Source organism: Callorhinchus milii, unplaced genomic scaffold (genome assembly GCF_018977255.1).
Source record: "Callorhinchus milii isolate IMCB2004 unplaced genomic scaffold, IMCB_Cmil_1.0 Scaffold17, whole genome shotgun sequence".
NCBI lineage: Eukaryota > Metazoa > Chordata > Chondrichthyes > Chimaeriformes > Callorhinchidae > Callorhinchus > Callorhinchus milii.
Window position 1 is genome coordinate 8,131,127 of NW_024704758.1, and position 13,861 is coordinate 8,144,987.

The window sequence follows — 13,861 nt, forward strand, 5'->3', positions numbered from 1 at the left end:
CTGTGGCTCAGTTTTAACTTACAACTAATGAGACAGGAAGATTAAGTTTACAGAGTAAATGCACGGTCACCTCTTTCCATTGACAGGCAAAGTATTTCAAGATGGTTGCTGCCTCAATGAATTTTAGTCTCTCAACGACCAGCATTCACTAAAACCAATGCATTTCAGGATCACTCGCACACATTCAGCATTCACAACCTACTATACTCACACACACACACAGACACACAAAAAAGGTGGGACAAAAAACACTTTGTATAGAAGAACATTTAGCCAGGTGTTGGGCTTTGTAGATGTAATTCATAAAACTGTATAAATGTTTCCACTGCAGAATCGATTTCCATTTCTAAAGAGGGATTTTAAATTGTAATAAATTAATTGATTAAACAATTCCTATGAATGAGCAACATTACACACAAACACAATTTGTGAGGCCTTTCTGTTGGAAATTCACAAAAAAAAGATAAGAATCACACAAGTAAATTATGTTCAAGAAATGTTGCCAATGGGTTTCAACAATTATTCAAAAAGAACAGTCTAAATATGAAGTAAACACAGTCATGAAAACATCAAACTCATTTTTTTTATTCGGAATGGGGTGGGGAAGGGAAGAGAAGGAAATCCACTCAAATGTTTGTTGTTTCGCTTTGGAAACGTATACTTCAAAAGAAATATATGTTTGGAATGACTGCAGCTTTGTTGAAATTTAATGCTAAACTAAAAAACTTTGCTTTTGTCCTCGGTAATTAAGTCCCAAGACCTGAGGGGTTAGTGCAAAAGGTCTTGAGAGAGCGGAAACAAGAAATCTAAACACAAAGAGTAGAATAAAGACCATTTGGTTTCTCAGTCCTTGCTTTGTCAAAACACGAGGCAAACGATTAGAAGCACAATCTCTTCTCCCAAATTGTAGCCAACACTTGGGTGGGGACCCAATGGTCTTCAAAAAGCCATGAGCTGAGCAAAAGAAAAGGGAATTCTTACCCGCTTTACAAATCTTTCCATCTTTCTCCAGCTGGACACCGGTGGGACATGCACATCTGAAAAATGGTTCTTTGGGGGACAGCAGGCATAAATGGGAACATCCTCCATTATTTTCATCACATGGGGTTGGAACTGGTGAAGTAATAAAAAAAAAATCAACAAAAGCGTTTGGTCTGGAATCCAACAAAATTCCCTTATAGTGCCTGTTTTGCAGCAAATCACTGTCATTTCAGTTGCGTCAGGGTCCGAAGCACCATTCCAAACACCACCTGGCAGAGGTGGTTTCCAGAACAACTGGATTCAGAGCCATGAGGGTATTAACACACTGGATTTTACATAAGGCATCCATTACAGTACACAAGGCTCCCATTCCTTTATGTTCTTTGAAATCACTTTGGATGGCCCAAGAATTTTCAAAAAGGGCCACCTTTTCACATTCAGAGTTGTTTGAACTCCACTTTACAGTAAATCCACTAAAACTTTGAGACATTGCGACGATGTGATATGGTGCTTTATCAAATGCAAGAATTATTATAATATTATCACTACTACATTTTGTGGAGTCCTGTAGCTCAGTGGTTAGAGCACTCGCTTTGCAAGTGAGAGACCTGAGTTCAGTTCCAGGCAGGTCAGGGCGAAACCTTGGGCAAGTTTCCTTACTGCACACGCCTAATAATAATCCCTCCAAAACCAAAAACAATAATAAATTGGTCCTTTTCAATCCTTGACTGTTTGTGGGACTTTGCTGTATGCAATTGGCTGCCGCGTTTGCCCACAAATATACAGTCAATTCACTTTACAGTATATTCTGTGAAGCACTTTGGGACGTCTAGAAGACGTGAAAGCGCTATATCAAATGCAAGGATTATTATTATTACATTTTAGAGCGTCCAGAACTCGACAATTTCTTAAATACAGCCTAACTTTGAAGCTTTTTTTGTACATTGCTTTTTACAAACTACAGTAATGTGGTTTCAAAGACAAGATTGAATCGAACAATTTGTTATATTCTGGATACCTCTAAAACATTACGTAAACAGAGTAAATCTAGATCAAGGAGGAATTTCTCCCCAAATGTCTAACAACAGAAACCAGATGCCCTCCTTTTCACAAGTCTATACTACATGTATCTGAATTCAGTAAACAAACCTACAATTTATCATCACATTTGTCATTACAAGGTACAGAATTTCAGTGAATAAATCTTCCCCACATTAGTGAGGAAGCAAAGAAAATACCCAGATAGCTGTAGGACATTGTATAACTGGTAAATCAATGCTTAATATAATGCTGTATTGGATAACTATGCACGTTCCCTATGGGTGGATAGTTTCTTCACGTTTCAGTTGTGTTCTCTTCCCTTATCGTCCCGTCTGTTTAGACCACAGTTATGTAAGCCTTAATCTCCTGACGTAACTCCTATTCCCATTTCTGATAATACACAAAAGGAGACCAGATGGACATAATTGTTCGCCAATAAAAAAAAACAACCTTTGGCTGCACTCTCAACTACAGACCTCATTTTTGTACGACATCAATCTTAACCTAACATCAACACCACATGGGGCAAAAAAAAAAGGCCATTGAATTAAGGGAAGATATCCTTGGAACAGGATGATTAGATGGCGATGCAAACAAATAAAAATTTGCAGAGCAAAGGGATGAAAAATGTGAATTTCCTGTAGCGCCAGAAAAGGCATTTTTTTTGTTCAAAAGGCAGTGTTATCAAATAAAGAAAAGTATTTTTGAAAATATAAGTACCACCAGCTGGCTATTTTTGGGGGTGGACATTTCGAATGCTGTCTTTGCAATGTTTTCCGTAAAAGCACAACCTTGGTTTCAGTCATTTGCACAGCAAAAAGGAACGTCTCTTGTACAGAGATTGTTGACCCGGGTTTCACTTTAGTTCTCTGCACAAACACTTTTAAACCATTATCACTGTGAACCTGCCTGACAAAAACAACAATTCTAAGCAAAGCCTCGATCCTCTGTTCACAAACTTTGTTCTGAAGGCATTTATTTAATTATACCAAAGTGGATTTTCAAAGAGTTTTGTTTTTGGTGGGTCTATCCCAGCTTTCACCAAAGTTAAAGGTACTTTTTGTAAACAGTTTTTTTGATGAGCCCTTCAACACGGGCTGGCTTTCTGCCAATGTTGTGACCATTGGTGGAGTAAGAGAAGACAGCAACGCATTCTTACTGGTCACTGTATCCAGTAGCTATTCTTGGGACATGTCCACAAGTCAAAGACTGTGATTTTTCAATTTGTGGTGAACGTTTGAAAATAAAAATGTGTGGTTTTTATATTACCAGAATGAAGAGGAACTGATTATATCAGGGAAACCAAAGCATGACCCGAAAGAGCCAACATGATATTGGATGGTTGTTTTGTTTTTTTGAGCGATCCTTAGCTAGTTGACATTTGTTGATTAATAAATGAATTAAAATATTTAAGTCGGAGTTTTCAGACTTAAGATAACTTGCATTTTCAATTATTGCTTTGGTAGTTTTATCATTCACGGTTGTTGTGTCTTGCTAGATTAATTGAATTGCATATACTATTACTGTACTGAAGTAGGTCATTCTGTCCAACTAGTCCATTCAGGTGTTTATACTCCAACATGAGCCTCAAACCCTCCTCATCCCCTCTCCTATACCTTTCTTCACCACTTTTGCCTCATCTCCTTTTCAATAATTGACGCCTTTTGCTTCAGTTTAATATTGCTGTTAACCTATGCATAATTATTGTTTCCTATGATGACCATATATTAATGTTTAGTAGTGCTATGCAATAAATGTTAATAGCATTGTTGATGTGCCCTCCAGTTTTGGTAGACTAAGGGAGTACTGTAAGACTGACTGAAACCACAATGCATGGTTTGTCTCAGAGCATCTGGAGGAATTGTTCTGAGTTTACTTCTGCAATCCCATTTAATATGTTCTATGCCTTGTAAGGTCCCTCTGAGACATTTATTTTCCAACAATAATAATCCTTACATTTAATACAGCGACTTGTCACAACGTTGAGGCATCTTGAAGTGCTTCACAGAATATATTGTAAAGTGGGTTGTGTATTTTTGTGGCATAACACAGCAGCCAAGTGTCCCACAAATGGTCATGGATTGAGTGACTGAAAAGCCCAAGGTTTTCTAATTGTTGTTCAGAGCTCATTTCTTTAACACTGGGAATGTCCAACTCTTAATTGAATAACTTTCCTTTAGAATCCTTTTCCTCTTTGTGTTACCTTCCCCACACCCACTTTATTCTTTGCAATTTTAACGTTTGTATTCCACTCAGGTCATAACATCAATTCACCTTGCTCTGTAGGCCACAACTGTACTTTCCTAGAGGTGCAGGTTACAAGCGAGTAAAGAACAAATTGAAGAGGTTTCACTCAGAAACTGCAATGTGGTTCTAATGGAACATATCAGACCATATTCAGGTCAAACAGAAATCTCTGTTCGTTGTGTATTATGCCTCAGGTTTATTAAAGGCATTGGATCAATTTTTCATGCAGTACAGCAATGCAATTTAACAGACTGGAGATACACAGTCAGTTCAACTTTACTCCATCCTTGACCCAAGTCAAATAAAACTGAACAGAAATCCTAGCTAGTTTTTCCACATTCATGGAAGTACGTCTGGTTCTTTACTTAATAAAAAACCTTGAGGGCCAGAAAGCTTTTAAAACATTAAATCAATGGCAGCGGTTCTACAACCATGTGATAAACTGTTCAAAATAAAATTTAGCCTCATCGATAAAACTTTTTCATGCCACTTTTGATATCACTTTTCAGAGCAAGAAGGTTACTATATATATATATCCACACACACACACGCCCAAAAAACACAACCATTCCTGATTCACCATTTGCGGCAATTCAGTTTGTGCAACAGCCAATATTAAAGTTAACAGATCAACATGTGTGAACATTTACGTGCTGTAAAGCCACAGGAAGAGATTCACATTAGCTACTTATACTGACCATTGGCTTTTTAGTTTTGCCTAAATCCACAAACTGAGTTTGGGAGCATTTGGTTGCAGCTTTGATCACAGCGAGTAACTCTTAACTGTTTACAGAATGGGCACTGTACTGTGAACTCGCACTTAATTTACAGTAAATTCCAAAATTATAGTAAACAGAGCTTAAAGCAATACACAATTTTTAATGATAGCTCAAATTGTGAAAGATCATTTTGTTTTTCCAACAACTGGAACAACAAAGGAATGTGAACGTTGAGGAGAACAAAAGTGGAGAAATTAACTTCTTTTTTTCAAAACGGGTATTAAAAAAGGATTAAGAGCAGCAACAGCAAAACTAATTAAGTCTTGAGGACATCTAAGAAGCCGATGCAAGCAACTGTCAACTGGGAAGCCACATGTCTGAATTTACCTTTTTTTTTCTCCCTTTGGTGAAATTTGCACTCGAGCTACTGCATGTTAAGGGTTCATAAATGGAATACTTCACACTTCGGACGATATGTGTCAGCATCAAGCACTCCTAGGTTAAGTATAGCATGGATAGGTACAGAGTAAAGTTCCCTTTGTTCTGCCCAAACAGGTGCCTTAACTCTGAGACTTTATACTGCGTGAAGGGCACTATATAGGTGCAAGTTGTTGCTGTTGTTAACCCCAAATTGGTTTGACCTTGCCGCACCAAAAAATGAACCGGATTCATTATAAAATCACAAATCGATTCAGCGTTGACACACTTGCTATACAAATACTCTTCAAAATTCTCATAGGGTTGGGGTTCACAGGCTCCACCTATTGAAGTTTCAGAGACAGGTTTGCTAGTGTAAGGATGGATCTTACATCACCTGAACTGACACGAGTTTATAGAAATTGTCAAAATTACAATGTCACACACTTCATAAAATATACATTCAATTCACTTTATTCTATTCGACATTTATTATATTCTGCGAAGAGCTTTGAGACTTCTCAATGACGTGATAAGGCACTATAGCGAACGCAGGGATTATTATATTGTTACACTTTTTCTCTTTTATTATTTATCTGGCCAATATTTCTAAATGACAGGGCTCACAGTGGGCAGCAGTCGCTCTGTACCTTTGTGCGCGTGTGCATTTTTACATGCAAGCTTCAGGCAACAGATTTTAGCAAGCCTGTTTCATAACTCAGTCACCCGACAACCATACATGCGCAATCCAGCCGGAGTAAAAAAACAAAATCAGATTGCAATCAAGCTTGCTGATTGCTGGTTTGAAAGGAGTCTGTATTTTAACTGAACACATGTTGTTTAACATATGTGGAAAGTTTATAGATTACATCCTCCCACAACACCATCACAGTACTGCTTGGCTCAGCTGTTAAAAGTTGGATGGTAATCTTGCACTTCGACTATCATGCTTTAGGATCACCGGCACTGAGGTGATTTAGAAGTTTTGCCCCATGTTGTTTGGGATCACAACCTTCCCCCATTACCTGATTCTTATGATTTCAAAACAAATATTGCTGGCTGTGACACTGATCTTTCTTTGATCCCGCACAACAGTGGCTACTGCTCCTGGGTTTTAACTGGTTCAGCAAATGCACCTGTTACAATCTTGATCTTTCAAGTTCAAGAAAACCAGGCATTTGAAGTGCTGAAGCACAGATCAATTAAGAAAAAAGCCACAATAAAGAGCGTATCCATTCTGTTGTTGGGATCTGGAATGCGTTGCCTGAAAGGATGGTGGAAGCTGATTCGATTACAACTTTTAAGAGCGAAGTAGATAATGATTTGGGGAGGACAAGTCTGCAGGGCTATGGGGAGAGAGTGGCGGAATGGGATTGAATTGGGTAGCTCTTTTCAAAGACCTGGCACGGACACGATGGGCCGAATGGCCTCCTTCTGTGCTGTATAATTCTATGATTCTGTTGTGCTGCAGATTCCATTTGATCTCAGCCAAAGTCAAATAGCTCTCAGTTATTGTCAGGCTTGAGAGGATGATGCTCTACAGCTTTTACACTCAAGACAAGAACTGTTTTTCTTTTCTATTTGAGCAAAGGGTCCAGACTTTAATGGTTGCTGAAAGGCAGGAAGGTACGTTATTTTAGGCCAGCTGACTTTAGTACAAACTGCGTCATTTAAAGTAGCACATGGGAAGTAAATGAATAAGCTATTAACGGTCTCCAATACCTCAAAATATTCTATACCTCACCCTAGCCAGTAGCTAAATTAAGACATTGACAAGGTGGGATGGTCTAGATTGGGACAGTTATTATCAATATTAATTAGATTGCAAGATGCAATTTTCACCCCCATAGCTTTTAGCTGAGTTTGAGATTTTTCTTGTTGTTCAGCCAGATGTCTGACATGCAGACACCCATCACTGTGCTTAGAGTATCCAAACCAGACAGAGTTCCACATGTACATGACACCTATGCATGGAAATATTAGAAGGGTTAGCAGAGGAATTCAGAGGGTAAGTCTTAATCAACAAAGTCATAATCATGCAGATTTATGCATTTGTGCCTTTTTCTTCTACACATCACACCGTTAAAACCTTCCTGTGGTGGAGAGACTTCTTGAAAGTGGACTATATTTTTAATGATGTTATTATTATCACTTATAAGTATGTTTTGAAAACACAGATGGTTTGTGACATTGATGGTCAGCGGTTGGAAACTAGATCTCAGTGGTTGATTAGAAACGGGAGTTTTCTCGCAAATTGCCAAGCTGTAGGAAACGATGGGATTATTATAAAATAAAAAAAATAGTCTGACTGAAAGCCCAACCATAGCACTTCAAATAAATCAAAACAAAAGAACAAGGCAGTGCGTTATCCTCTATAACAAAGAATTCTAGACACCACAATGCTCGCCTACAGCTGGAAATATTTGCAGTCATGCCACAACCTGTACTCGGTGAGTTTCGGAGCCGGTTGTTCCAGCTCTACCATTTCCTCTTTTCAATACTCACTTAAACACCATTTTTAGCGGAGGTGGGAAGAGGGGTCTGACAAAAAAAATCATTGCACAGACTGGGAGGCCTAATGCAACCAGCTGTAGCGCAAAATATGCAGCGTTCCAACCCTTAACCTCGGCTTTGCTGACGAGGAAAGTCCAAACACGTCTCTGCTCAGATTTTGTTTCTGCAGCAACAGGTTAACAACAACTTGCATTTATATAGCACCCCTCACGCAGGGTAGCGTCTCAGACAGTTTAATTTTTTTTAAAAAAACGACCTAATGCAAAACCGTGCAAATTTATACAAGTCTTTGTCAAGACTGAAGTGAAAACACAACTCAAGGTTATACAGCGCCCCATCACACTAGGTAATAGCTTGAAGCACTTTACGAAGGTGATTTTTGTTGAACAGGAGTAGGGCTGGAGTTTTGAGGAAGCTGATCAAAGGCAGAAAAGCGATTTTATTTTAGAAAGGTTTTTTTTAAAAAGGCAAGGAGATAGCGCAGCTGTGAATACTTCCCTCCCCCAGTGGAGAAAAGGAAAAGTAATTGGAGGTGGGCGGGGGGAGAAAAGGGAGGGGAGAGATAAAAAAAAGTTGGAAGATATTTTAGCCAGTGCTCTGATTATATTCCAGGCTTTCATTGTTATTGGGCTGAACACTGCTTGCGAGCTGGGGAATGTACTTTGTAAGCTGAAAAGAATGTGGGAATGTAACTAACACAAGGAAGTTGTTGAAATACAGCATTACTGGCGACACATTTACCTGACAGTACACCAGGATTCCTTGCACCTGCTTCTCTGTGTATTTGTCACATTCTGCCTCCTCCTTTTTCATTACAAGCCGTCAGGTTGCAGGCCTGACCTTTTTCATGGAGGACCACTGCCCTCAAGACAGCTGATTGAAGTTAATTCCGGGCCCAGGCCATTCATCTTTTGGAGTCATTCTTAAATCAACAAGCTGGCTTTCAGAAATCACAGGACACTGATGAATGAGGCCGTTGGCCATTCTCTCATGCTGATAGATAGACTAGTCATGCTGACATTTACTCTCAACCAGGAGGCCAGCTCCTGGCCTTTGGAGAACAAGTCATCCAAACTGAAAACCTGATAAAAACATTAAATATTTACTACATCAAATAAAACAACCTAGCAATTAGTAATCTACGACCGTTGGACTTTGAAAACAACACAAATGATTGTACATGCAACTCTCTACCACTGCAGCCAGTTATCTTTTCTACAGCTGTGTACATATTACACAAGTTGGGTTAAAGAAGCTGTGTCATTTAGTCAAACTAGATTCTTTACAAAATAAGTCATTTCATAGTAGGAGTCCAACTAAAAGCCACTTCTCAAGGTAACCATTTGCAGAATGGCAGAGTGAGGTCCACATTCCCTCCCCTTTGCAAAATGGGTTATATATCATCACTTGTACAATGATACTGTTCCTGATTACTCACACTCACCAAAACGATTTCTCATTAGATTTCAAATCCTTGCGTGCCATAGATGAGCAAGTCAAGAACAATCAAGTCACACAGCTTGGATGTTCACTCAACAATTGGCAGAACAGCTAAAAAAAANTGTTGCAATGCTTGAGTGAGCACAATCCATTCATTTTCCTGGATCTCGTTTCTACCAACATCTTCGAAACACACGACAATTTAATATTTCTAAATTTATTTGTTATGTACAGATAATTCCACAATACCCAGAAATAAACTGCCCTAGTCATGTTTTTCTGCAAATTTGTGTCTCATTCTGTCTGATAATCTCATTAGCGGCTGCTCAGAGGCTGTGTGGGCAGGTCGACAGATTCCAGTGTTTTCCTGCTCCCACTGTAACATGTGGCAGTACACGAAGGGAACAGTACAGGGCAGAATGTGTGTCAGGTATCCAGCCCTGCAGCCACCATTCACAACCTCAGAAAGTATTCCCCGCATTAGCATTTCTATTCATTACAAAGAACAAGTGAAGTGAATGAGCAGAGGCCTTGCAAGTGCAGCAGATGCTCCACAGTGCGCTGGCAGAAAAAGCCCTACTGAGCCAGTGTACTTTAGAGTCACAACATGCTGACGTTTAACCCTATTAGGGTCGGACTCTGTGGTTTCCAATGGAATCAGTCATTCCACATTCATTTTTCCACAGAGGACCGTAAGAGTCAAGACATTGTTAAGAAAGCAACATTACCACATCTGGGAGACAAATGTCCTCAGGGACCAACACCTCAATTTGGGAGCATTACTGTATTCACGTTCCAAGGTATACAGCCGTCTAAAAGTGTCTCCTTTGAGAACATCTCAGCAACAGTAGCAGTGCTCTTTGACGCAGTGTTGACCTTACAGTACAGGAAGGTCGATGAGAAGGCAGTACTAATTCTATCAACAATGAGCTCAAAAGAGTTGGTTTTCACCAGTGTGTTTAGAGGTAGCAGTGCTACGATAACAACGTAAAGAGCAAAGATGCAGGCACCCATGTTACAACCTTTTTTAAAAAAAAACTGACATCCTCAAGCCACAGAGTAGTCTCCATCAGCAAGACAATAAAGTTACGACTCACAAACAATTACAACAGAGTTCTGTTAATTCTGCCCCACAATAGAAATAAGTTATATTTATAAGAAATAGAAATAATAGAAATACGACTGTTTGTGGGACATTGCTGTGCGCAATTGGCTGCCGCGTTCGCCCACAAATATACAGTCAATTCACTGTACAGTGTGTTCTGTGAAGCGCTTTGGGACGTCCTCCTGACGTGAAAAGCGCTATATCAAATGCAAGGATTATTATTATTATTATTATTAAGGGGGGGAAAATTCACTTAATTGGCAGCTGTTTGACTACAATGACCGGTTTCCTGAAACGGTTCTGTAATGTTAACCACAGCACAAGCCACTCATTTTCTGGAACTACAGTTTGTGGGGCAGAAGACTCTTGATTTAGAGGCCAATGAAACTTACTGCCACAAGACTTGCTACCGAAAGGTCTGTGCTAAATTCAATAAATGTTGGAATGGGGATGGGGGAAAGCAACAGATGGGTTCAAAGTTTAGAGGACAGAGCAAATCAGATTAAATTTTGTTAGGAATGCTGAAGTTGGAAACAACATTACTATAATAGGCAATGTGCAATACTTAAAAAAAACCTTTTACAAAAAGGGCAAGAGAGACAGGTTCAATGGCCTCCTGTATGTTTTCTACTGACTGAACTTTACCAAAAGGTTCTAGGAATATACAGACCTTATGTTCAGTAGTTAAAACAGGCTGCTCTGAAATAAATTTATATAAAAACAGCAAGCAAGATTGTAAAGCGCTGGGCAATAAATGCCAATGATTAATACTTTTCCATTTATTTCATTAGATTAGAAGACTCGCAGGGTTATATTTGGAATCGAAAGAAGACTTACAGTAAAGCCTCTGTTACACAGGCAGTTGCCAAGCTATTTATTCACCATTTGCAATTACAGTAATGCCAGTTTGCCCAAACATTTAGATTTGTGTATTACTTGCTAATGTAAGAAATGAAATTAAAGCAAGGCAAACCAATCAAGACATAACCAACATTTTCTTTGCTTCCCGATTGCAGACATGGGATGTAGGATTTGTGCCTCTATACCTCACAAAAGAGGAGAGATCTGCAAGTTAAAAATTAGAATAAAAAACATAATAATCATAATCCTCGCGTTTGATGTATCGCCTTATCATGTATTCAAGACGTCTCAAAGTATTTCACAGAATATCCTGTGAAGTGAATTGACTGTATATTTTTTGTGGGTGAAACACAGCAGCCAATTGCACACAGTAGTTTCCCACAAATAGTCATGGATCAAGTGACCAAATTATTATTATTATGCTTTTTTTTAATAAGGGATTATTATCCCTGGAAAGCATCTGCCAATCGACTAACAACCGGGTTGCTACTAACTGCTTGGTAAACAGAGACGTGTGGAGTAAGGAGACTTGCCTAACTTTTCGTCCTGCTTGGGAATCGAATCCAGGTCCTCTCGCTTGCTCTAACCAATACGTTACAGGACTCCACGATATCATAAAAATATTCGATTTTGCTCATTAAATCAATAAAATAAATGTTACATTTAAGGAAAGAACTGAATCAATACTTCCTAATTTCAGCAAGTGAGATTCAACCCTTCCCCAGAACCTACTGTGTGGTTGCCTCTCTTGGCTGAAGACCTGGATGTCCATGGGAGAATAAATGCTGACAAGTATCTCCCGCTTATTCGCCCCCGTTCTCTTGTTGCAGGCATGGATGGAGCGGGTTTGCCAGTCTGTCCAGTACAAGGTTTCCTCAAACAACGTCAGGGCGAATGGATGAGTCAGGGTACCCTCCACCACCTTTTGCCTGTTAAAGGAACAGAAGAGCAGTTAGCAACAAAACAGGTCAACATTGCCTTCTTATTTAGAACCACATAACAGTCTGAAAGGCAACAATAAAAGAGGCCCCAGTTTGGTGGCATCAACACCATGTGGTTTCTAATATCTGCATCTTATGTTGTTGCACAACATTAGGTTTATGTGCCATGGCCTTTGAACCTTAGCATAGGAGGAAAGGAATTTGTAGTTGGGTTCCACCACGAGTACAATTATAAATACTGAGGCTGCACACCTCAGCTCTACATCACTTAGCACTGTCCATTTTGCAGATGGGAAGAATCAGAGTAAAAAAAAGAATTTCACTCTGATGAAGGCTGGGGGAAAAAAGAGGACCGCTTAAAATAAAATGAATGTGTAAATTTTCTTTGCACAACCATTGGAAAGGAAAACATATTATTTTAATAAAACAAACTTCCAGTACAAATCACTTTAGGTTCAATGAAAAAAAAGCTATAATCCCTCTGGCTATGTTCTGAGAGTATTCCAGATGTTTTCATTTCGCAAACTGGTAATTTTTAAATGCAAAGAGTGGCCCTGAAATGACAAAATGCAAACATTTCTCATGTTGAATATGCCTATACATTGTGGTGTGTTTGGCCTTGGTACAGGAATGAGCAGAGGCACTGCATGATAATACACCTTGTTTCTTCCACAATTTCACAAGATGATCCATGTACACTCACACAAAGAGGAAAAATTGTTTGTATTCTGATTGAGGGATAGATTTTATTTAGCAACTTTTATCTCTTGTTTTATCATCACGAGATGCACCACTAAATTACCATATTCTTATTTACAATTCAACTTAAGGCTTTAAAAATGCTTAAAAGCAATAAATCTCTACATGTGATGGCAATAACCTCATCAGTGAAAGAAACCCACAAGACTGCTCCATATTCTAATGTTCAATGAATAATTTGTTTATTCTAACACGTTAAAATAGAATTTAGATGTGCAGCATTTCTATTAAAAGAAAAGTGTTTAACTCTCAGTCATTGTGGCACAAAATAATAATAATAATCTTTGCATTTGATATTGTGAACATCTCACTGAATTCATGGACACTAAAGAAGCTTCGCAAAAAAAAAAAATCCTTCATTTCACTTTACTCTAACCATTCGCTTCACAGAATTTCAGGCCCATTATGTTGTACAGACTTGCATAAATCATGAAAATTAATTTGAGTGTTCAAAGTGTTCCAACTCCATCCGCTGCATTATTTGTGCTCCTTTAGGAAAATCTGGACCTGCTTTTTAAATGCATTACTTGCACCTTTCCACCATACCTTGGTAGACATTGGAACAATCTTGAAACAAGCTTGGCTTCTACTGTATGCACTGCAATGCTCCTCACACTAAGAGCTGAGAGGATCATATTGACACAAGGCAACAACAGCTGGCAATTTGCCAGAAGTCAACAAAACAAGGCTTCAAGTTTTAGCTTCCATCAAGTCAAACTATTTAATGGTAAATTGTTTAAGAATCATAAGCCATTACTTAGGCTATTTCCCCCAATCCCTCCCCCCAAATTAAAACAACTTTATTAACTAATCTGAGTCACCAGTACAAAGTTCCC

General features: G+C 38.8%; 1 protein-coding gene across 1 annotated transcript in view; it reads right to left on the reverse strand.

Annotated features, from left to right (window-relative positions):
* Positions 1-13,861, reverse strand: part of lrp5 (low density lipoprotein receptor-related protein 5) — an 83,937-nt gene that overhangs the window by 47,825 nt on the left and 22,251 nt on the right. The window contains exons 4-5 of the mRNA XM_007887588.2: positions 12,058-12,254; positions 982-1,113 (exon numbers count right to left, since the gene is read on the reverse strand). Coding sequence (XP_007885779.1) covers positions 982-1,113; positions 12,058-12,254 — 329 coding nt within the window. The remainder of the gene's footprint in view (positions 1-981; positions 1,114-12,057; positions 12,255-13,861) is intronic.